General features: G+C 56.9%; 1 protein-coding gene across 1 annotated transcript in view; it reads left to right on the top strand.

The window, feature by feature from the left end:
• MAD1L1 (mitotic arrest deficient 1 like 1) overlaps nt 1–24,585 on the top strand; it is a 318,780-nt gene that overhangs the window by 162,621 nt on the left and 131,574 nt on the right. The window contains exon 12 of the mRNA XM_082856688.1: nt 24,324–24,464. Within this exon, the coding sequence (XP_082712814.1) occupies nt 24,324–24,464 (141 nt within the window). The remainder of the gene's footprint in view (nt 1–24,323; nt 24,465–24,585) is intronic.

Genomic DNA, 24,585 nt, shown 5'->3' with positions numbered 1-24,585 from the left:
CCAACATTTACAGTCGATTCTGCTATAACGTGACACGTGTGTTCCTAAACCTTACTCTGCTACACAAAATTGCTCAAAAACTTCATCGGTGACAGTACAAAGGAGGGAAGAACCCGATGAAAATGGTAGCACAGTTTCACACGTGTCCAGTGATTGAGAAATAGACAGAGACCACAGTGAACACAGCACTAGGCCTGGCCTAGACTGGGAGGTGCGTGTGGCTGTAGGGGGGGTGGGCACCGGAAGGGGGCAGCGGGGCGGGCCGCCTGGGAGGGGGCAGGGGTGGTGCAGGTGGGCCGGGCGCCAACGATGGTCCAGGACGCTTCCGACCCACCCCCACCGTGCTCAGCCGCTTCTCCAGCCGGGGTCTGCCTCCTGCAGGCCGGCCCCTCCCAGCCCCTCCCAGTGTTGGAACGCCTGCACCTCCGGGACACAGAGCAGAGCTGGCCCACCCGCCCACCGCCCACCGCTGGCTGTGCAGGGCCGGCGTCTGTCCTCATCCGTCACGTTTGTTTCCCAGTAAACTCTGTCCTTACCTGGTGTGGGGCCTGGGACAAGCAGGCCTTCCGTAAGTCGTCCTCACATTACCTTATCTTCATGAACGTTTTCTAAGAATCCTATTTAAAAGTCGCGGTGAAAATGCTGCAAGCTGGGATCTGCAGACTCCCTCCTTACGGAAGAGGAGTCCTCGCTGGGGAAGGTTGGGGAGTGTGCCCAGGAGGGCAGGTCGAGGCCAGGCAGGCGTGTCTGACTCTGCCCTGAGCCCCGCCCTCCGTCCTGTCACCGTCCCCTCATGTCTGGTCGGGGTGTCTGGGAGCATGTGCCTGTCTGCATGTGTGGGTGCGTGGGCGTGGACACACGGGTCTGCATGAGTGGTGCGTGGGTGCGAGTGCGCATGTGAGTGTGTGTGTTTCCATTCTGGAAAGCTGGTTGTTTAGCGCCGTTAGGCTACTTTTCCCTCGAGACCTCCTGGACCACGAGGCCCAGCAGACGGGGCCCAGCCCTGGCCACTGTGATAGTTATTAAACCGCCACGAAATGGGATCTGTATTTACAGACCCAGGGTGTGCTCAGCCTGGAAGGTATTAGATAACATCCATCATCCAACGGAAAACAGTCAAATGCAGGGAGTGCGCTTTGGAGCCAATGTTCTTTTGGTTAATTTTGCCCATAAAGGCCCAGACTGCCCCTCATAAAACGCCAAGGAGGAGGGGAGGACATTCTTCCAGAATTAGCTCCATGGGGTTCCTCGCGGCCGCGGGTAGACAGCACGGTTCAGGGCGGCTGGAACAAGTGGGTGTGTGCCCTGTACTGGGTGCCGCGGCTGTGGCGGAGCGGGACGCATCCTTGGGTCCCTTTCCAGAATTGTGGTGCTTGCTTTGCTGTAGGTCATTTCCAGCACTGCGCTGTGTCTGGAGAATGGGGAGAGGTGGCAATAACGTTCACTTGCGGGACCTGGGGCTTGGGAAGGGGGGTTGGCGGCAGGCTGGGGCGCGGGTGCCCTTGAGGGTCTGTGGTGGCTCGTGGACCTTCTCCCCAGCGGCCCACTCCCCAGCGTGGCTGAGGCTCCCGGTCTCCAGCCGTAAAGTGGGTGCACGGGGGTAGCGTTCGGTAGCGCGGGCGTCGATGCCTTGTGCCCAGTAGATACCTGGCTTCCCAGGCAGCACCGGGCCAGTCCTGCCCTGTCATCTGTGCACTTGTGGGGTTTGGGGGTGACAGTGGGGTCCAGAGGGGTCCCGCCTTCTCTGGCCTGGGGCTGGATGTTGGCTCCTCCGTTGCGGGTGACTGATACCTGCTCCTTAGCTGACCGAGACAACGTTCCGTATCGGGTCAGAGGCAGGCGTTGAAGGTGGAGGCCCATGAGGGGCTGTCAGCTCTGGCAGGCGCTCCTCCAGCCTGTGTGGGGCGCTCTCCGTGTTCAAGGCCTGCTTTCTGCAAAGCGTGAGGGAATTGGGCCGTTGCTGGCCTTGCCCCTTCCCAGGTTCGTTGACTTCTTCTGGACTAGGAGTTTCAAACAGGCCTCCTTGTGTTTCAAGGTTTCCCTCCTTAGCGTCCTCCAGCGTCCCGCTGAGGGTGGGCGTGCGGTGCCTCTGAGGAAGAGCAGGAGGCGGGCCCTGGGTTTGCAGAGGCCGCTGGGGGGGATGGGAGGGTGCTGGCCAGGTGGGGCTGTGCAGCTGGGACCAGCAGGTAAACGCGGTGAGGAGGCGGGAGCCAGCCTCCGGTCGGGAGGGGTCGGCAGGCGGGGATTTCAGGGGACGCGGCCTGTCCCTGCACCCCCCGGCGGTGTTCAGAGACCCCGATTCTAGGGCGGGGGCCTGGCGTGGCGAACAGCCAGGGCTGGGGGCCCGGCTGGAGGGAGAGAAGCCTGCCCGCTCTCAGCCCCTCCCTGTGCCGCTGGGGAGGCTCTGAGGACTACGTGCTTGGGGTGAGGGGCGCTTGGGGTGAGGGTGGGCGGTGGTTTGGCCTCCTCTGGGGACTCCCAGAGCACCGTGTGCACTCACTGCTCTGTGTCTGTCACATGCTCCCCGAGCTGAGAGCGTGAGGCCCAGGACGGGACGGCCTCTGAGTGGCGTGTGGCTGGGGATGGAGCCCCTTGCCTCCCCCTCTCCCTCTCCATCCCCCGAGGGATTCCGCTAGACCTCACCTCTGCCCTGGGCCTGCACATCCCGGTCAGTGCCGGGCTCTTCTCTGGGCTTCCCCGGGGCTCTGATAATAAGCTGCCCTAAAGGACCTTCTCCACAGCTTTATGAACGTCTCTAAGATCAGACCCGCTGGTTAGCCTTCGCCGGTGACCTTTATTAACCTCCGGTTAAAGAAACGTTGCTAGTTACAGAAGCATGATTTATTCCCGGAAAGCCGGCCTCGCTGAGTCACCTGAGAGCCCCTGAAGGAGCTGCGCTCCGAACGCACAGCTCTGGGCTGCTCGTGAGATGCACGTACGAGGAGAGCGTTGGTGGCGGGGGGCTGTGAACCTGGCTTCCGTGGGGCATTCCTGGGGAGCGTGGAGCGACTGGGCCACAGAGCCGTCTCATGGCACCGCCCATCGGGAACACTGTGCTCTGCGGGGGCCGCCTGCAACCTTGACTCCATGGCCTGCGGGTGGGCAGACAGGGCCTGTCCCTCCCAGATCCAGCCTCGGACTGAGCTCCATGCCCGGCCAGCCGCGCAGAGGGCGGGGGCTGCGGAGGGGCGGTGTGCCCCCTGCTTACGCTCCTCTGCGCGGGAGACCCTGATGCGCGGGCGCAGTCGGAGGCCTTGAGTTCCAGTTTTGGCTGCCAGCCGCGCGGCCTGGGGTGCGTGCCTCCCCTCGGCAAGTGCAGGCCCAGCGCGGCGCCCGCCCTGCTTTTCTCTTCCCCTCTCAGCGCCGTGCCTGCCCTTTACATGGAGACGGGCGTGGCGGCCTCCTTTCCACGTGTCCTCCCGTTTCACTGGAGCAGGCGACTTCGTGCCTGCCTCGCCCCTTTTCATTCTGAGGGAGTCCAGTGAGCTTGAGCGGGGCGGGGGGAGGTGGCCTCCCGCCGCAGCACAGGCAGGACCGTTGCAGCCGGGAGCTGAGAAGAACCTTGTCCAAGTCGCCTGGTGGGTTGGCCTGTGCCTGGGACCTCCAGGCCGTCTCTGCTGCTGCACCGTATTCACGATCTTTGGGACTAACACCTCAGTATGTGCGCCCGTCTCTTTTGGGATCTCGTCTTGTGTTTTGAAAATACCATTTCCAGTGTGTTTGTGGCACTCTCCCTCCTTCCAGCACAGGCGCAGGTGGCTTCTCTTGGCCACCTCGGCCCCATGGGGCCAAACCTGGACCGTGGTGCCTGGGGCCAGAGTGTGTGCGTTCGGATGGGTGCCGCGGTCACTGCCTCGTGCGTCCTGGCCGCGGTCTTAGTCGGTCTACGGCTCGCTCTCACCATTGGAGAAAACGGGGTGGTGGTGGCACCCCTGGAACGGTGCCTGTGGTCGCGGTCCCTGCTCTGTGAGCACTGCCGTGATGCTGCGGTTTGTGTCACTTCGGGCCTGTCCCCACTGGCCCTCCCTGTTCGGCCCATCTGTCTGGCTTTGGACACGTCCTCCTTCCACCCCCTGCCAGACTGTGGGCAGCGGCCGCCCCGTGGGCCCCGCGCTCTCAGAGAGGCGTGCTGGCCACCCAGCTGTGCCCAAGCCCTTGCTCGGCCCCAAAGCCGCCAGCCGCCAGCTGCAGAAGGAGGTGTGCGGTGTCTTCCAGTGACAGGTCCCCCTTGGCCTTTTCCTCACTGGTTCAAAGCAGGAATGAGTCAGATGTGCCCACCCCAGAGCTCCCTGGGGCCTGGCAGGAGGCCTGGGGCAGTGCTGATCCCCACCACCACCCCCCACCCCCCCACCCCACACCCCACCCCCAACCCCGGCCCACCCTGGCCCGCCCCGCCCTTTAAGGAAAAGGCAGGGAGACCTGCAGGGTTGTCGCCAGGGTCGGCTGGGACTGGGGATGGGAGCCCAACCAGCGCCCCCCTCCCCCCCCAACCCGTCCCCAGCTGGCAGGGCCCTGTGTGTCCGCCCAGGCTTCGCTCCGCGGACCGTCCCCAGATTGCAGGTGACAGTCAGGGCACAGCCGTTCGTGGGCCAGGTACCCAAGTGTCCCTTTCCCAGACTGGCCCTCTGGCGGGACCGCCTTCTGAGGAGGACCTGGGAGAACTGTCAGAGCAGACGGCTGCCTGGATTTTCAGAGGATTAAAGTTAATTAAAGGGCTCTTCCTGCTTTCATTTCCTGTATCTGCCAGCTATTTACATGCTAATGCAGGCCCTGCCACTGAGGATGAGAAGGGTGTCAGCTCCAGGCAGACTGTGCAAGAAGACAGCGGGAAGTGAGATGCGCGCTAGTTTATATATTTATATTGTGTCCCTGTGGACTGTGAGAGGCGTGTGCATTCAGACACGCTTGGAACTCAGTGACATAGTCTTTTTTTTTTTTTTTTTTTTTTTTTAGTATTTCCTGAAGGGTCTATGTGGTTGACTTGAGTTTTCTCCGTTAAGGCTACATCTTACACTGCATAATTGAATACGTTATGCATGGTAATACCTTTGCATAAGCAATTTTATAAATAAAAAGAATGCAAAGCGTAGAGACCAAACTTTGTAAGTACAGGGCCGTATCCCCTGGAAGCCCGTCTTCTTGGTAAAGGTAACCTTCGGCTCAGGGGTCAGCTGGTGGCTGTATCCTCTGCCTGTTAATACCACTGTGTTTTTGGTTGTTTTGGGGTTTTCTTTGGCTGCACCGCACGGCACGCAGGATCTTAGTTCCCTGACCAGGTATCGAACCCGTTCCCCCCTGCAGTGGAAGCGTGGAGTCTTAACCACTGGACCGCCGGGGAAGTCCCAGTACCACTGTTCGGAAGAAGAAAAGGCAGACTGCGGACAGAGGGACTTGCTAAGTGTTTGTTGGATAAATGGAGCGCGTTGATGCCATCACGGGATGTAGTTCACCTGCAGTGGATGTTAGGTGTGTGTGTGGCGGGGGTTCTTTTTCTCTGGGCAATAGAGACAGCGCCCGGCAACCTTGCCAGGGGCTTCTTCCTGACCTCTGGGTGTGCAGGCCTCGCTGGAACAGAACTGGATCCACACGGGGAGCTTTGGTGGCAGGTGGGCCTGGGAGGGTGGGCACCAGAGTGATCTTCTCCTTCAGCCTCCCCCCCTGCCCCCTGTGGGCCACATTGGTGATAGTTGGTGACTTTGCAACTTGGAAGTAATACCGTTCTGCTGCAGTCCTGCCTTCCTTGGGCAGAGGGGGTTTAGTGACCTGAATCAGATGCCTTCAACGCCCTGCCTCACCTGGTTTAGTTCTGCACGTGCTGAGTGTCACCTGTGAGCCAGGAACAGCGCTGGACACCTGTTGTTCCTAAACTGCGCCGCTTCGGGTGCCGTCTGCTGAGGCGCCCAGCACCTCCGCGGTGCCCATTACCTGCTGAGTGAGTGACTTTAAAGAACAACTAAGACTTCTGTTTCCAGGAAGATGGAGTAGACTCAGTTTTTCCCATTTCTTTTGCTAAGTACAACTAAAACCCTGGATATTGTTTATAAAACAAACATAGAAGACTCAGAAGGGTGGAGGCTGGGGACCTCGGGACCCAAGGAGCAACGCGTGATGAGTTCTCGGCCTTTGCTGTTTCCTCTTGTCCCAGACGCGGAGCTGGAGAGGTCGGCAGCCAGGACTGCCAAAGGGTGCAGACAGCAAAGCCAGCTGCCCCTGCCCAGCCAGAGCGCTGGGAGGTGGGACGCTTTACATAAGAACTGGAAACACAGTAACTGGAATAAAAATGTCACGGATGAGTCAGTGGTAGAATGGAGGGAACAGGGGAAAGAATCGGCCAGCTTGGAGATGCAGCAATAGAAATGACCCAGTCCGAGCGGCAGAGAGCAGCCCTGGAAGAGAGGAAGCGGGCCTCCAAGGAGAGCTCGGCCTTCCTGCCACCAGCGTCCCCGGAGGAGGGGAGGGCGCCCTCCGGGCAGCCGTGGTTAATCTGAGGGGGTGGTTGAGTCCGAAGAGCCGGCTGTTTGTTTTGGTTTCTAGTAGGGGGGCAGCATTCCAAGGAGGTGGGACTAATAACAGCAGTCAGCAGCTGAAATTAAACACGGATGTTGTGGGGTTTCCATAAATGATCTTATTTCGTCCCCCAAATAACCTGGGATACAAGACTTCGTCTCTTTTATGGTTGAGAAAATGAGGCTCAGAGAGGCTTGATCCCTTACGGCCCGCACAGGCAGCCGAGCTGAGGCCTGCGGTCTGGGTGATCTGACCTCAACGGGGAGGCTCCCGCCTGGTGCCCTGGCGGATGGATGCAGTGGCCGGGAGGCCGGCACGGGGCCTGGGGCAAGGTCGGTAGCTGATGGCCTTTGTTGAATGAGTGAGTGAAAAGGCTGGGCTGGGGCGTGAGCTCTTTGGTGCTCTGTGTCTTGCGGTGGCATCAGCAGGTATGCGGAGACCCAGACGCGCGGGAGCACTTGGATGAGCTGTGTGGAGGTGCGGACCCGCGACACTGCTCTTGCCCTTAGGGGCCCGGGCACACTGGGGCATCGGGCCTGTGCACACGTGCCCGGGAATGAGTTACCCTGTAGGATGTCCTCTACAGAGGAGACACCGCGCTGTCCGTGCCGCTCCCCCCCCCCGCCCCCGCGTGCAGCCCTGGGCGCTCTCCTCCTCGGCCCTGTTCACGTCCCGCCCCTGCCGAGGCCCCGCCCCCCATCTTCATTGTGTCGCCCCCCAGGCTGAGTTCTTGGAAAACGGGACAGTCTCTTCACTCGACTGGCATCTCACAGACTCGCCTGACGCTGGCTGGGCCTCCACCACCCTGGACTTGAATCCAGAGTGACGCTGGCTCGAGTTTCCACCTGGGATGCGAGGCCTCGTTGAGGACGCTGCCCCGTGGGTTCGTGCTTGTGCTCTGAGCCCTGGTCTGGAATTCTGGGCCTGTCAGCAGAGCCGCGCTCTGAGGACGACCTGGCAGAGGGAGCTGGTCCCTGAGCTCTGGGTAGCTGCCCGTGGGGCTGGGGCAGCAACCCCGGTCTGGCGTTTGACCTTCACGTTGAGGAAGCTCTTGCTTTTAATTTAGCGAGAGCTGTTTGGGCCTTGCCGGTGCCCCTGGGACTCGGAGTTTGGTGAGCGGCGGAGACGGGATGGCTGCCCACGAGCAGCAGGTGCTGGAGCCCAAGGCTGTGCGGGGCTTTGATTCACGCGATGAGGTGTTTCAGTCTGCCTGGAGCGCTGGCTCCCGAAGGCGGCGCCCAAGCTGTCGGCACGTCCGGGTGAGGCCCTGCTGTAGGAAGCTCAGTGCTGGGTCACGGCGATGCTGGGGACGCATCGTACAGTGAACGTAAATGAAATGGCATTTGTAATAGAGCCGTGTGAAACCTCAGTAAAATTGCTCAGGGAGATCCTGATTGGCCCCCACTCCTGCCTACAGTAGGTGTTGTCGAGCTTTTTATCGGGAGGTTGAAGCTGCAGGAACACGGCTGCTGGCGAGACACAGAGACACAGATGAGCTGCAGCTCATCTCTTCCACCCTCCGCGGGCTGGTGTAGGCAGTTGTGGCGTGGGGGGAGGCCCTGACAGTGACTCAGGCCTCAGGCGGCTGTGCCCGGTGCGTGGAGTGCGGGGCAGTGAGACAGGGCCTCGGCCCTTCCCTGTGCGGGGGCCGGCAGGGCAGGACTTGACTTGGTAGGTGCCTCCGGGGTGGACACGAGCGGAACCCTGGGCACAGGAGCTGCCTTTCGGGTTGGCCAGCCCTCTCCTCCATGGACCTGCTCTGCATCTGATGGCCTGGGCAGACCAGAGCTCCGTAAACGATAAGACCATTGCAGAAGGAGGCTGACAGACACAGGGAGTGACACGTGGAGAGGAGCGGGGGGCGGGGGGGACGACACGCGCTATCATCCCGTGTTGGGCAGGCGGGCTCGGGGAGCAGCCACTGAGAGCCCAGGTCGCGGCCGTTTACACGGCGCAGGCCCTGCTCGTTCCTGCTGACCCGTGAGCAGAGCGGTGAGGACGCGACAGTCAGGGCTTATTACAGCGAACCAGCTCACTCGGGAAGAACTTCTCATGTCCTCAGTTGGCTGTGACCAGGGCGATGTCCGATTTGTTCTGGGAGCATTTTCATGGAGCACAGGTTAATAGTTTTCACCACTTTTAAGGGGGTTACGCTGCCTTTTGTGGAAGCTCTGGCTCCTCCAGAACCGTCGCCCAAGACTGTCCTGGAGAAGCCTGTTCGTCGGGGTCTCATTGGCACGAGAAGTGGCTGCAAATGAGCCTTCGCTCCTTAGGAAGAAGCCAGGCAAGACACGTGTTCGGGGACACTTTATTCAGGTTTCTCCAGGAAGTTAATAGAATTGCATTCTGTTAAAATTACCCTCTAACTCACTCATCATCCACTGAACTGGCCTTTTTATACCCGATGTACGGGAGTTCCTGAGCTTTGACTACTTTGAAGACTTCTGTCGCAAGAGCCCCTTTTCCTCCACCCTGGGTTTGGACCACATCTCCCGGCTGCCTCTTGTGCACTGGCCTCGGTGCGTAGCCTCTGCTGTGCAGGGGCCAGGTAGGGCCGCGCTGACAGACTGCCTCCCTCTGCCCTGCTGTTTCTGGACCCTCTCTCCTGGCCTCGCTGGCCTGGAGGGTCAGGATTGGGGTCACTGGCTCCTGTTGCGCCCCCAGGAGAATTCTAGGGCAAACACTGTCTGGAAGACCTCAGGCCTCAGGAGCTGAGTTTTCTCGGGAGGAGGAACTGGGCACTTTGGGTGAGAAAGGACAGCCTTCTCCCCCAGCTCAGTGTGGCCTGGGGGTCAGCCCTGCTTCTCCTCCATGGAGGTTTCGGTCTGTCCCTGCTCCATCCCCTCTCTCTGCATTATAATCACAACTCCCGCGCTAATCTCTTCTCTCCAGGCGGCTCCCTTCTGTTCCAGGCCACCTGTGTGACATTCAGGCCTCCCTGGGACCACCCCGCTGTCTCCCCCTCCTGGTCCTCTTCACTACTGACGTGGCTCCCTGGGATCTGCTGGAAGTCCGCGTCACCCGTGGCCCGCGCTCCGCTGCCACGCTGCCACGCTGCCCGCCAGGCGTGTGACTCCTTCGGCCTCCCCGTGAGTCCTTCCTGCTCTCGGCAGGGGTGGGAGAGGGAGCTGGTCTTCAGGCAGAATGTTTTTTCCGAGAAGCTGTTTACTGTAAGTGTGACTGTACAGCTATAGCCGTGCTTCTGAAACTACAGAATATCTTTTTTTTAACACTTACTTTTGTCAACTTTTTATCAGTGTGTAACCTTCCTGCGGAAGATGGTTTCACTGGGCTTTGAACTTTCTGTACGTGGAATCGTGCAGCGTGTGATCTTCTGTGCTCGTTTCTGTCGCTCGGAATAGTGCTGCTGGGCACAGTTCTTTCATTCGTCTTTGGGTCACGTGCACACGCATGAGCTCTGTCTCTGCATCCCTGGGAGGGTCCATTGTGTGTTCACCTGTGCAGGTTGTGTCAGTTCGCCAAGGTGGCTGTGACGGTTACACACCTGCTGGCAGGGCACGGGCATTCCTGTTGCTTCAAAGCCTTGCTCACACTTTGCATGGTTGTTCCTTTAAAGTCCTGCCGTTCCGGGGAGGGTCAGCGACCTCCCAGGGTATGGATGAGGTTGGACACCTCTTCACACGTTCACCGGCCATTTGGAGATCTGCTTCGGTGAAGCCCCTTTCAAGTTCACTGCCTCTTCTTTCCTTCTGCCTTTTCCTTCCTGATTTGTAAGAATTCTTTGCGCATTCTGGGTCCCAGCCTTTTGTCCAGTATTGGTTCTGCAAACATTTTCTCCCAGCTTTTCACTCTGAGTTCTTGATTTTAATGAGACCTACTCTATCCACGTGAAAGTTCCTTTATGGTTATTAGTTTTTGTGTATTCGCTGTTTAAGAAAGCTTTGCTTGCCCCAAGACACTGATGTATCTTATAATAACGTTTTCTTTAACGTTTTGCTACTTCACACTTAACTTCACAGCACAAAGGTTTATTGTGTTTGGCAAGCTTCGTTTTCTCCCCATATGGACGTTCCGTTGACTCGACACCATTTATTGAAAAGATGACCCTTTCCTGCTGCTCCTGAGCGCTGCTTGCATGAGACTAAGTGTGCCTCTGTGCGTTGGGGCGTCTCTGCACTCAGGGTTGGGCTTCTCTCTCCTTTCGCTGGGACCACACTGCCGTGGTTACTGAGCCTCGCTCTCTGATAGGGAGGCCGCCCCCGCCCTTGTCATCCGACTGCCGGGGCTGATCACCACCCTCTGCATTTTCCTGTCAAGTGTCAGTTTCCGCCAGTAAACCTGCCGAGACTTTACTGGGAGTGTGGTGATCAAATAGCATCTCTGTAACGTTAAGTTTTCAGATCCATGAACGTCTTTATTTGCTTCCACGTTTTTAGGTCATTAATTTCTCTCAGTAATGTTTTTAAAGTTTTCTAGGTAGACATCTTATCTCACAGGGTTTTTTTTTTTTAATGATGATATTATAAATGGCATCTTTGCCAGGATTTCTTTTTCTAACTCTTTTTGCTGGCATGTACAAATGTAATTGAACTTTGAATTTTGACTTTGATCCAGCAACATTACTAAGTTTACTTATTTTAATAATTTATTTGCAAGTTTTAATGGATTTTCTGTGTTCACAGTTGTGTCAGCTACTAATAATATTTTTTCAGTTCTTTCTGATCTTCATACCGTTATGTCTTTTCTTGCCTTATTCTACGACTTAGATTCCCCAGTACTGTTTTAAACAGAAGTGTCAATAGCTTTGCTTCCTTTTCAGTCCTCCACTGTCACAGATGATGACTGTCGTGCGGGAATCTATCAGATCAAAGAGTGTCCCTTCCGTTCCTCATTTTTTCGTTTTATTGTTTTAATCATGAATACCTGTTGAATTTTAATGAACTGCTTTTACTGCATATATTGAGGTGATCATGATTTTCTTTTTTATTCTGTTAATTTGGAGAATTTAATTAATTGATTTCCAAATGTTAAAGCAAACTGCATTCCAGGAATAAACAGACTTGTCTGGATTATCCCTTGAAAGTAATGCTTTATTTGGTTTGCTAATAAGCAGTTCAGGGATTTTTGCTTCTGTGTTTATGAGAGATCTTGACAATTTTTATTTCTTATAAAGTCCTTATCAGGGTTTGGTGTCATGGTTGTTCTGACTTTATAAAATGAGTTAGGAAATTCTCTTTTCCCTTCTTTGTAATAATTTGTGTAAGATCGGTGGTATTTCTTCCTTAAAAGTTGGGTAGAATTCACCGATAAAGGCATCTAGACCTGGAGTTTTTGTGTTGGGAAGATTCTATATTGGGACTTTCTTTTCTTTTAAAGACTTTGAAACTATTCAGATCTTCTTTTTCTTCTTCATTCAGTTATGATAAGCTTTGTGGGTTTTTTAATAAATTTATTTATTTTTTATTTTTGCCTGTGTTGGGTCTTCGTTGCTGCGCATGGGCTTTCTCTAGTTGCGGCGAGCAGGGGCTAGCTACTCTTTGCTGCGGTGCGCAGGCTTCTCGTTGTTGTGGCTTCTCTTGTTGCAGAGCACGGGCTCCAGGTGCACGAGCTTCAGTAGTTGTGGCACGTGGGCTCAGTAGTTGTGGCTCACGGGCTCTAGAGTGCAGGCTCAGTAGTTGTGGTGCACGGGCTTCGTTGTTCCACGGCATGTGGGATCTTCCCAGGCCAGGACTCGAACCCATGTCCCCTGCATTGGCAGGCAGATTCTTAACCACTGTGCCACCAAGGAAGCCCTAAGCTTTGTTTTTTAAAAGATTGTCTATTTTAATTTTTTTTATTTTTATTTTTTTTTTGCTATACGGGGGCCTCTCACTGTTGTGGCCTCTCCCTTTGCGGAGCACAGGCTCCGGACACGCAGGCTCAGCGGCCATGGCTCACGGGCCCAGCCGCTCCACGGCACGTGGGATCTTCCCAGACCAGGGCACGAACCCGTGTCCCCTGCATCGGCAGGCGGACTCTCAACCACTGCGCCACCAGCGAAGCCCTATTTTATCATTTTATCTAAAGTTTTAAATTCATGTGAAGTTTAGTATATCTTGTTAGATTTTAAAATATTTTTAATGGTCTGTGGTTATGTCTTTTTCAGTCTCATTATTTGGTTATTTAATCTCTCTCTTGATCTGTCTCATCAAGGGTTCAATTAATCACTTGACTGAGCCAAGTTTTGGTTTATTGATTCTATACTGTATGTATTCTATTTCATTAATTTCTATTTTTATACTTATTATTACCTTTCTTTGGTTTAATTTGTTTTTCTTGTTCAGACTTTTTGAGTTGTATATGCAGATGATTGGTTTTAACCTTCTCTTCTCATGTATGCATTTAAGGCTGTAAATTTAGATGCATAATTTAGTGTTGATATACTGTATTTTTCTTATTTAGTTCAAAATATGTATCAGTTTCCATTGTGACTTCGCTTTTATACATATTTGTTACCACCTGCATAAACGTCCATGACATCATTTTTCTTCTGTCTGTACTGATACCCTCTAGTACTTCCCTTGGTGTGATGTGTGCTGAGGAATTGTCTTAGTTTTTCTTGGCTTGAAAATGTGTTTACTAAACTTATTTTGGGAGGATTTTTTTTTTGGCTGAGTGTAGAGTTCTAGGTTGGCAGCCTTCCACCTGCACCCTTTGAGGGTTCCTTCCACTGTCCTTTGGCCTCCGTAGACTCTTCAGACATGTGCTGTCATCTGACTCGGGCAGCTGATTTGTTCTCCCCCGACTCCAGTTCCTTTTATTGTTGTTTTGCTTGTTGCTTGTTTTTTTGGGGGGAGGGGGGCGCAGAGGGTTATGTTAATGTCCATATTATAGAATATTTTTTAATTAGTAAACTTTGCATTTGGAAGAGTCTATGGAAAACCCAAGAAGATGGTACAGAGCTCCCACCTTATTTCCCCCACCCCACAGTTTTGCCTAACATTAACATCCTGCATTAGTGTGGTATAAAGGTCACAGTTAATGAACCAATATCGATACATTATCATTAATTAAAGTCCATCAGTTACATTAAGGTTTACTCTTTGTATTGTAGAGTTCTTCGGGTTTTGACAAATGCATGGCGTCACGTGTCCGCCATTACAGTATCATATGCAGAAATGTATGTATGACTGCTTCCGTTTTCTGGAAGAGTTTAAGCAATTTCTTGCTTAAACATTTGGTAGAATTCACCAGGGAAACCATATGGCTCTGGTGCTTTCTTTTTAGGAAGGTTATTATTAAGTATTAATTTGATTTCTTTCATAGACACAGGCCTACTCAGATTTTCTGTTTCTCCTCTTGTGAATTTTGATAGTTTGCATCTTTCAAGGTATTGGTCCACTTCATCTAAGTTTTAAAATTTCTGGATATAGCATTGTTGATAATGCTGCTGTATTCTTTTTTACATCCATGGGACTAATAGTGATAACCCCCCTCTCATTTCTGATACTAGGAATTTGTGTCTTCTCTCTTTTTTTCTTGGTCAGCCTGCTTAGAGGTTTATCATTTTTGCTACCTTTTCAAAGAACATGTGTTTGGTTTTGTTTGTTTTCTCAGTTGATTTCCTGTTTCCAGTTTCATTGATGTTTTTGTTCTTCTTTTTATTATGATTTTCTTCTGCTTGCTTAAGGTTTATATTGCTCTTCTTTTAAGTGTCCTAAGATGGAAGCTTAGATGATTGATTTTAGATTTTCTTTTCTAAATATGAATTTAAGGCTATAAATTTCCCTCTAAGTGCTGCTTTTCCTACATCCCACAAATCTTGATAAGTTGTGTTTTCATTTTCATTCTGTTAAAAATATTGTTAAATTTCTCTTAAGACTTCTTCTTTGATTTGTGTGTTATTTAGAAGTGTTGTTTAATCTCCACCTGTTTCGGGACTGTCTAGCCATCTTTCTGTTACCAGTTTCTAGTTTAATTCCAATATGCTCCGAGAGCTTACCTTGCTTGATCTGTGTTCTTTGAAATGTGTTGAGATGTGTTTTGTGTCCTAGAATGTGGTCTATCTTGGTGAATGTTCGTGTGACTTGAGAACAATGTGTATCTTGCTGTTGTTGGATGAAATATTTTATCAGTGTCAGACCCAGTTAGTTGATTGATGGTGCTGTTTGGTTCAGCTGTGTCCTCCCTGATTTCCTGCCTGCTGGTTCTGTCAGTTACTGATAGAGGGGTGTGGAGGTCTCCAGCTATGCCAGGTGGATACACCTCTTTCTCCTTGCAGTTCTGTCAGTTTTGCCTCATGTAATTTGACCCCCTGTTGTTAGGCACATATGTGTTAAGCATTGTGTCTTCCTGGGAGTATTGAGCCCTTTATCCTTGTGTAATGCCCCTCTTTATCCCTGATAGCTTTCTTTGTCCTGAGGTCTGCTGTGCCTGAGATTACTAAGGACTGCCGCCTTCTTTCTTTGGATTGAGGTTAGCATGGCATATCTTTATCCCTTAACTTTTAAGTCTGTCTGTGTTTTTATATTTAATGTGGGTATTTTATAGACAACATAATGGGATGTTGTTTCTTAAACCGTTGTGACAGTATCTTTTAATCGGCGTGTTTAGATCATTCACACGTGATATCATAGCTGGTGTCGCTTGTTCAGTATCTCTGGGGTCTGTTGCTGTTTTCTATTTGGACACTTGTTCGTTGTTTCTTTTTTATCTTCCCCTCTTGATCTGCCTTGTTTGGTGTTAACTGAGCATTTTATATGATTTCAGTTCTTCTCTCTTAGCTCATGAAGTATACTTCCTAAATAATTCTTTTTAATGACTGCCCTGGAGTTTGAAATACACATTTCAAAGTAAGTGCACTTTGAAATCACACTGTACCATTTCACAGTTTAGTGCAGTCACCTTATGACCGTCTTCCCAAGTCCTCCCTCGTGTCCTGTATAGTAGTGCTGTCCTTCGTTGCACGCACGCAGGTGCTGCAGGCACCCAATGCATCATTGCTGCTGTTGTTTTGAGCAGTTATCCATTAGATCAGTTATGACTAAGAAAAGTAGAAGATTCTGTTTTACCTTCAATTATTCCTTCTCTGAATCTCTTCCTTTCTTTATGTAGATCTGACTTTCTGGCCTCTGTCATTTTGCTTCTCTCTCAAGAACGCCTTTTAATATTTTTTAGGGCAGGTGCACCAGCAACAAACCCCCCTCTCTCTTTGTTTTTTTTTTTTTTTTTTTTGGTCTGAGAAAATCTTTATTTTTTACTCTTGAAGGGTAATTTCACTAGATACAGAATTCTAGGATGGTGGGTTTTTTCTTTCAACACTTATAATTTTCCCTTGCATGGTTTCTGGCATCTTTTGGATTTCTCTGTCCTTGACTTTCTGAAGTTTGAATATGAAATGATATGCTCTGGTGTGGCACGTCGCCTCTGGCCGCTGTCCTGTCGGCGCTGGGCAGCACCCGAGGAAGCAGGGCCTCTGACCCTGCGAACCTGCAGCCGTCGGCTGGAGTTCACGTCTCCCAGCGCAGGGAGGCGAAGGCCCAGGCGGAGGTGGCCCAGGGAGTCCTGACAGCCCAGGTCCCTGCCCCGCTCAGGGTCTCGGGCAGGGGCTCGTGTCTGTAGTGCAGGGGCTTTGGGTCCGGCTCATCCCGCGGCATCGGGGTGGGAAGGGTGCAGGTGGAGGCAGACGGAGGAGAAGCATCTCGAGTGCCAGCCCTCGGCCCTGCCAGTGTGCGGGCTGCGTGCAGCTCACGGTCTTCTGGACGTGGCGCCTTTTCCCACGTCCTTTCTCCTTTCTTCAACCTCTTCTCTCCTGATAATCTGACGTTCAGAGCACCTGTCGGGGAAATTACAGGCCATGTCCTGGTCCAGTGTTGGGACAGAAATGCCAGTGTCCCCGGGCATCGTGTCCTTGACTTGACCTGTGGGGCTGCAGAGGTGGGGCCCGGGTCCCCAGAACCAGCCAGGGTCAAGGGGCGGCAGTGGAGGCCCTTCAGGCCTCCTTGCAGGGGGCTGCGCCATGAGCAGAGGTGTCCTGGAGAGGGCGGCAGGATTAGGGGCTGCGACCAGAGGCGTGAGAGTGGAGGGGTAGCCGCAGGGCGGGGCGGGGCCGTGGGTGGACATCGTCTTCCCGTCAGCCGTCCCTGGGGAGGGGAATGGGCGGGGTGCAGCCCACTGGGCTCTTGGTCGTCCGGCCTCCAGGAGGCTGCCCAGCCAGGCTGTGGTTCTTCTCTTCCGAGCTGCCCTTGCAGCTCCCCTCCTTCGCGGGGTCCCTTCTTTTCTTCCGGAATTGCTTCCGCGTCAGTGAACACAGAGCGAGAAAGTGAATTTCATCCTTCTCGAGTGCTGTGGGTTTTCCAGAACGTGTCAGGTGGTTTGAGCGCCCCGTTTGCTGGTGTCTGTAGCCTCAGGGTGGCCGCCTCTCCTGCCTCTTGTTGTCTTTAGATGGAGTTGAAGTCGCGTCGGTTCCTTCGCCTCCGCAGCCCCTGGGGGTGGCCTCCTTCCCGCGGGAGCCCCGTCGGCTGGTGCCCAGGCAGTGTGGGCGGGAGGGGCACCCCGCTCCCGAGCACAGAGCTGCTCTGGGTTGGTGGGGAGCGTCCCCTGTGGGCTCGATGCCCTCAGATCCCTTTGCTCCGCTGTGCCAGCCCCGTGCTGTGCGCAGTCTGGTCGTGTTAACAGGAGTGGGAGGCTGCGGGGAGGGCCCCAGGTCCTGGGGCCTGGTCCCCACGGGTTGCCGTGTGGTAGGAGCACCAGGGTGTGCTGGGGCCTCAGACCAGTGGCTGCTGGCCTTGCCCGTGGGCTTCAGCTCTTGTGGTTTCGCCTTCCAGCCGTTCAGAGGGGCAGGCGTGAGGAGGCCACAGCCACACCGGCCGTCTCGTCCCAGAGCTGGTCGCCGGCACCGGCTCCTGGTGACCCCGGGCTGGGAGCCCTGCCTGATGCAGTTTTGAAAAGCACACGGGATGACACACGTGACGGCTTGTGGCCTGTACAGTGCTGTGCCTGTGAGCGAGCTGCCACACCTGCCTGGGGTCAAGGGTACTGAGACCATCACTTGGCAGAAGGAAAAGCTGACGTGTTTGGGCCAGTGAGCCTGGGGCGGGATGAGGGGGAGGGAGGAGAGAGGCGGGCATTGGGAGGTGGGGGTACCAGCCGTGGGCCCGTCCTCCCTCCTCCTGTGGTCCTCACGGCTGTCCGAGGCCGCCCCTAGCCCTTCTCTCCGCAGGCACCGTTTCGTGTTTATCAAGTAATCTTTGTTCATCTTTCAGCCCCTCCCTCGGGTGGTCATGCCCCCATTTTGCGTGAGAAGGGCAAGTTCAGAGAGGTTAAGTCGCCTGCCCGGGGTTGCACAGCTGGTTTGTGGTGGAGTCAGGATTTGAGCCTGGGTTTGTCCAACCCAGACACACCTGACACTGGGACCCCTCGGTGCTCATCACGGCTCTCAGGGGACCCCAGGAGGTGGAGGCACAGCCCACCTCTGCACTGCCCACTCGTTTGGGAAGCGAGCGGCCAGGATTGGGCCCAGCAACGCAGCTCGCGGAGGCCAGCTTCCACCCTCCCACGCAGCCTCCCACGCAGCAGTTCCACGTTTCTGCCTCCATCCACTGCGTTTCTTTTGGTGACTCCGTGTGAGTGGAGAGGCCATTGGAACGGGACTCTGTAGCTGTTTAGGGTCATGAATTTCATTTTCTTATTAAAACACGACGGTGTTGTGGGATGAGTGGGGTCGGGTAGGGGTGCTAGACTCGTTGAGGGCTCGTGGTGGCAGAAGGGCTGGGTTGGAAGGGCCCCCGTGGAGCCCTGCAGGTGGGCGGAGGGCTGAGCGGTCGGCCAGGAGGGTGAACTGGGCAGCAGCTCTGGCCGGGAGGTGGGCTTGTGACGGTGAAAACACACAGGTATGCGCCCCCTACCACCAGGAGGGCCCGGAAGTGGGGCCCCTGACGCTGTGGGCGCCACAGCCCCGGCCTCTGGGCTCGCGCACTGGGATCGGCAGGACCTCGTCTCCCGTGCGGTTTCCGCCCCCGAGGGGTGGGCTGGAGAATCCCCGGGCAACGCCCGCCTCGCCGGGTGGGGGGCGTCCGAAGCCGGGGCGCGGTGGGCCTCGGGAGGGGCCGGCCTCGCCGCGTCCTGCACGCTGTCTGCCCTGGGCGCCAGAGAAGAGCTAGATGAAGTGGGGGTGGGAGCAGCAGTGACCGCACCGCTGCCGCTGCCCTTGCAGCCCTGGCGGGCGCCAGACGTGCCAAAGCCCCGCGTGCCCAGTGCTCTGCTGGGACTTCAGCCACCCCGAGAGGTTCCTTGTGCTTTTCGTTTCCCAGGCCTGAGGTCACACAGCTGATCTTCGTGAACCAGGGCTGGGGCCCAGCCGGCCGGGGTGCTCGCGCCTTCCTGGGCCCTCGACTGATGCCCCTCCTCCTCCCTCACTGGCGCTCCCTTGGGGCTGCCGGCTTCCTTCAGGGTCTGAGCTCTCGCCTGGGCGTCCTCCTTGGGCCCCGTGCCTGCCCTGGGGGGCTGTGGCTCAGCATCCTCGTCCTCAGGGCCCACAGCCCTTCTCTCCCCTGCCCGCTCCCACCCCAAGGCCCGGGCTTACAGCTCTGATGGGCCTGCATCAGGCAGCACCTCGCACGCACCCGGCGGGGGCAGGCCCGTCCTCAGTGTCGCAGCGGTGTGTGCTTCCGCCCGCACGTGCTTCTCCAGCCTCTGCGTGGGGCGCGGGTGTGCTTCTCCACCCCTGGGTGCCCGTCAGCATGTTGGGGCTGCGCGGCGAAGCTCAGCCGCACGTGGAGGACCAGCTGGGGTTCACGGTGGTCATCACCACCGCTGCTCCCTCCCACGAGGGCCTGCCGGGTGGAGCGCCCTTCCCCAGAGGTGCCCACCAGGAAGCCCAGACGCTCCCTAAAGCGTCCGGGGCCTCTGCGTCTGCGGCCCCCCCCCCCCGGGGTCTGCCGTGGCCCCCTCACTGTCTGCGCACCCTCTCCAGCGCCCAGGAGCTGCGGGCCTGGTCCTTGGGCCCGTCCTGAGGCCTGCATTTCACCCACGCCCCCTGCCCGCTGAGCCCGCTCTTGCCCAGGGCAGGGAGAGGAGGATGAAGGAGGGGAGGCAGGCGGGAGCTTTCCAGGGTAGCAGGGTTCTGGGCAGCTTGCTGCTCCCAGCACTCCCGGGAGGCCCCGCACGCCAGCGGGGCTCTTCTGCTGGTGGCCTTAGGGGCCATTAGAGACAGAAGCATTGAGAAACGCTCTCTGCCTGCTCCCTTCAGGTGAGCAGGAAGTTGGGGGACTTGGCCTGGTGAAGGTTTCTCTCACACGTGCGTGTGCACGTGCGTGCACGTGCGTTCTTAGAGCTCCGCCTCTGCGTGTTCTTGCCTCTCCGACTCATTCTCCCGCCTGCCTGGATTTTCCCATCCTCCTCGTGCCCCCAGAACATTGTTCTCTGTGCCCACTGCTTTGCCTGTCCACCCAGAGCTGTCGGGATTCTGGAGTCATAGGACCCTTTCCTCTGCCTGCAGAGAGGGCTGATCTGAATGAAACCACATGGGCAGAGGGTCTTGCCTCCCTGCTAATAAGCCGTCGCCTTTCAGGAGAGGATTCCCCCCTCCTCCCCGCCACCCGTCACTAGTTTCCCCTTGAGCCTAGAGCTGGCCAGGCCTGGGAGACCTGGGGCTTGAGTTGTAGAAGGAAAGACGGACGGTGATGGCGGTGAGCAGAGCTGTGCGTGGTGAGGTGCGCTAGGCCGTGTGGCCGGCGGGGACGGGCCTGAAGGACGAGAGGGCCAGACGTGTCCCGGGGGAGAAATCTCCAGACTGAGGGGTCAGCAAAGCAGAGGCCTGAGGTGAGGGAGGGTCAGCATCTTGGCCCTTCGGGAGTCCGTCCCCAGGGAGCCGAAGGGCCAGGTGGGCCCCTGGAACCTGCGTTCCTAACCAGCCCCACCCAGGTGACAAGCTGCTGGCCGGGGAGGGGGGCGGAAATGCGTTCCTGTGGACGGAATTGGCAGCGTCCGCTGACAGGTTAGAGGGCGGGGTCCTGGCTCAGACTCCGTTCCCATCCCCTCTGTATCCCCCAGCTTGCGTCCACCTGCACGCCCCGCTTCTGCCCCGCCCATTCCCTAGCCCAGCCTTCCCCCGGGCAGGACTCTCAGTGCCCACCGGGACCTCCCGCCCCCTCCTGCAGACGCCTGCTGAGTGCACGCTCGGGCTGCCGCCTGGTTATTGGCTGGCCTGCGCCCATCCTCCCTGTGGGGCTTGGACAAGTGACTTTGCACCTCTGCCCCCGTTTTCTTTCCAGGAAACAGTGGCCTGGACTTGATCTGAGAGGCTTCCAAGGTCTATATGACTTCCTTTCTCCACCGCTTCTCAGCACCACTGAGGCTCTCCACTCCCTTCATGTACATTAAAGAAGAAAGCGTGGGTTTCATCTCTGCCATCCTCAGATTCTGGGTTCTTATTGGGAATATTCCAGAACTTGCAGAGACCACACATCGCCTTGGTACTGCCCTGGTCCCCGCTCGCAAGCCTGCAGAGCTCTGAGCCGGTCATGGAGCAGGGGCAGGAAGACGGTGACGGGTAGCGAGGGTGTGGAGCTGTGTGTCCTGGCGTCCTCTTGGCACCCTCCTGAGCCAGCCCAGAGGCATTGCAAGGCTGGGCTCTTGAGCTGCCTACGCGGAGCGGCCCCGGCCTTGTCCCCGAGTTGGGCATTGGCGCGAGCTCCGGGTAGACGCCGGGAGCGCCATCCGCGGAGCGTTGGGCGCGTGGGCTGCCACTCCGCAGGATGTGTGCAGACCCTCTGCCGCCCAGCCAGGCCTGGTCATCCCCCCGTGCTTTCTCCATCTGGTCCTTGAGGCCTGTGTACAGGAGGGTCGGTACGTATCACCCCAAACGCTTCGTCTGTCAGGGAGTGTGGGGCTGTCAGGGCCAGCCTGTCAGTCACAGACCGGAGCTCGGAAGCTGGGGCTGGCAGGGTCGGAGCAGGGTCACGGCCGCGGCCTTTGCTGCCAGTCGCGGCCTCCGCTCTCCCGCACCCCGCTGGGCACTGCAGGCTGGGCCTGGGGGTCGAGGGCAACTTCCATCACTGCCCCCTCCCCCGCGTCCTCAGTCCATTTCTCCCTGCGCGATGCTGTGACCACGCTCTTTGGGTTGCGCTGATCACGTGACAAGCAAGTGTGCCGGGACAGGCGGGGCTGTGGTGTCCCCAGGGAGAAGCACCCAGGGGAGTTCCGTCCTGTCTGTACCTGGAGGCGTCTGCGCAGCTCCTCAGCTCAGGCTGGGTGCCTGTTTGTTCAGGGATTAGTCCCCTCGCTTGTTCAAGTGGAAACGAAGGGCCCTTCACCATAAGTGGAATCTGTCATTAAAAAGTCGTTATCAGATCAAACCAGCCCAGTTCTGCTGCTTCATGACTAAATGGCAAAACGATTTCCTTAGAAGGTACAAACAGCAAACTTCCAATTTTATATCTTCCTCTTTGCTAGCCTGGAGACGTAATAGAAGAGAACCGTAGTGGGAGGCAGCATTTTGGAGATTTATTGGTCAATAAAGGTGACAATTACAGCTTGTTTATGAAAGGAAGCTCCTCCCCGGCCCCTGCGTGGCATCGATGCTCTGGTAATAGTAACTGTGTAACCAGCTCGAAACCATAAAAGTCAATGGGAAGATACAGGACTTCAATAAAATTATGGCTCTCGATAGCCTCCTGTTGGAGACAACTTTTCCACGGGTGTGTGACCCGCTCCAGTTGGATTTGTAACTTTAATTTCTCACTTACTGAATTTTTTGCCATCAACTAATGATGAGGCCCGTGCTGGGGCGATGGCCCAGCCAGAGGCCCGGGAGCGCAGCGGACTGCTGAACTTGGCGGGTGGGGGCCGTGGGCTCCTGAGGGAGAAGAGGGGGCCCTGTGAGCCCCCAGTCTTCACCAGTCTCACCTGAGAAGGGGGGGCCTGGACAGACTGGGGGGCAGCATCGGTGCTTGGGGTGGAGCAGCAGTTGGGGCAGGTCTCTGCCCGGGCAGTCGGGCCTCAGTTCACGGAAGCGGCGGCCGAGAGCACGGGGCAGAGGGTCCGAGAACATGCCTCGGCTGGCCCTGTGGCTCGCCCGGGACACGGTGCCCTGGCGGGTGTGTGGGCTGCGAGGGGCGCTGGCTGGGGTGCAGAGCAAGGCTGCACGAGCTTCTCCAGCTGCTGCGCCGGGCATGCCTGCGGGAGGGGCTGCGCCCTGGAGTCCAAACGTGGAGGTCTGTTTGTCAGTGTGGATGGGAGGGCTGCTGTCACCACATGAGCCTCGTGGCTCACAGGCCGGCGGCTGGCTGCTTGGTCCAGGAGGGCATCAGTCATCCCGGCCGGCCTGTGCAGTGTGCTGATGACCCCCGACCCCCGCTGATCAGGGAGGAGGCTCAGGTGGACGAAAGCGCTGGCCTCGGGTTGCCCGGAGCAGAGCTGGGACCCGGACGTGGTCTCGTGGGAGCCACCTTTGCTTCCTGGGCTGTGCTGGCCCAGGCTAGGCCACTGAGCTCCCCAGTGTGGCCCGCACGCCCGCAACGTCGCCTGTTAGAAAGGCAGAGTCTCAGGCCCCACCCCAGACCTGCTGAATCTGAAAGGAGGTTTCACAGGACCCGGGAGATGCGCAAGATGGGAGGTTTGAGAAGCCGTGCTCTCGTTAAGCCCGGCTCTCTGCAGGGGACCTGATTTTGTCTAATTGTGCAGCCTGTGTGGGCCTCGCCGGCCGCAGCCGGGAGACATGGGGGCAGGAGGAGGGCAGGTGCCAGCCCTCAGCTCGTGCTGCAGCCTGCTAGGAACGAGGTCTCCTCCCTGCACCCTTGGGGGCTGCATCCAGAAGAGACTGGCCCACGGTCCCAGGCCCACAGTGGGGGAGGGGAGCCTCCTTTCCCCGGCTGCCAGGGCGGCTCCGTTCCTGGCCTTGGGGACAGCCTCGGTCTCTGAGGGCCTCCCCTGCTGTTCTCCCTTCGCCAGCATCTCAGGAAGGGGTCTTCCCGTGTGGCTCAGGAGGCGCCGCCCGTCTCTCCCAGGGCTCGTGCCGTTTCCAGCCATCGTGTCCAGTAGGGTACCACTGGGTGGGGACTCCTGTGTGGCTCTAAGGGGTGGTCTCAGTGCTGTGTGGTCCGTGTGCCCCACGAAACCTGAGCTGCATCTTTACGTGGAGGAGGGGTGCCGGGCGTGGCTGGGTGCACGGTGACGCCCAGGACCGTGGCCTCTGGCACCCCATGGGCTCGGGGGTGTGGTGGGGAGGAGCTTGCCGAGGCCAGAGCTGGTGCCGCGGGGGTCCCGGGGCCTCTCAGCGCTCTGGGAGGACTCCTCGGCCCTGCTGGACACCTGCCGCCTCCCTGCTTAGAGGAGCCTCTCCTTACCCACCGAATCTTCTGCTTAGACCCTCGCTCTGAGTGTTGCTGGGTCAAAGGCCAGGTCAGAAGTCACGGGAGCGGGGTTATTCCAACCCACCTGCCGGCGGACGCCACTGGTGTGTCCCTTGGTCTGTTTGCCGGGACTCAGGAGGTCACACTGACCCAGAGCACTGGCTCAGACCTTCTGCCCAGCTGGGGGACACTGCAGACTCGGGGAGGGAGGGGTGCCGACCCTGATGGAGGCCGCCCCTGCCCTCTGCTGGCCCCCGCAGGTCCGACGGTGCAGCTCGAGGCTGGGCCCCAGGCTCACCGGGCACTGGCCAAGCTGCGCTGCGGCTTCAGAGCAGCCAGGGCCCGTCTTGGCCTTGGTGGGCTCTGTTGGGCTAAGTGTCTAGCTCGAGCTCTTCAAGGAGCCACCCAGGGGGCCCCACCTGGCAGCCTGCCCCTCGAACTTGACCCCAAGCCCACCACGCTGCTCCTGTCTCCCTCACGCCCCTCGCCCGCGCGGGCCTGACCTCTTGCCCTCTGTGCCCACAGGAGCGGGACGGCATGCGCGCCATCCTGGGGTCCTATGACAGTGAGCTGACCCCGGCCGAGTACTCGCCCCAGCTGACCCGCCGCATGCGCGAGGCCGAGGACATGGTGCAGAAGGTGCACGCGCACAGCTCGGAGATGGAGGTGAGTGGCCCAGCGTCCGTGTGCGCTCCGCCGGGGGGGGCGGGGGGCGCTGCGGACGCTGTTGCGTGCAGACCTCAGTCCCGCTGGGGAGGGCCGCCTCCAGCCCCCGCAAGCACAGCCT

Source organism: Leucopleurus acutus (assembly GCF_964270905.1).
Source record: "Leucopleurus acutus genome assembly, chromosome: 16".
Lineage (NCBI taxonomy): Eukaryota > Metazoa > Chordata > Mammalia > Artiodactyla > Delphinidae > Leucopleurus > Leucopleurus acutus.
This window is presented reverse-complemented; position numbering and strand designations above follow the sequence as displayed.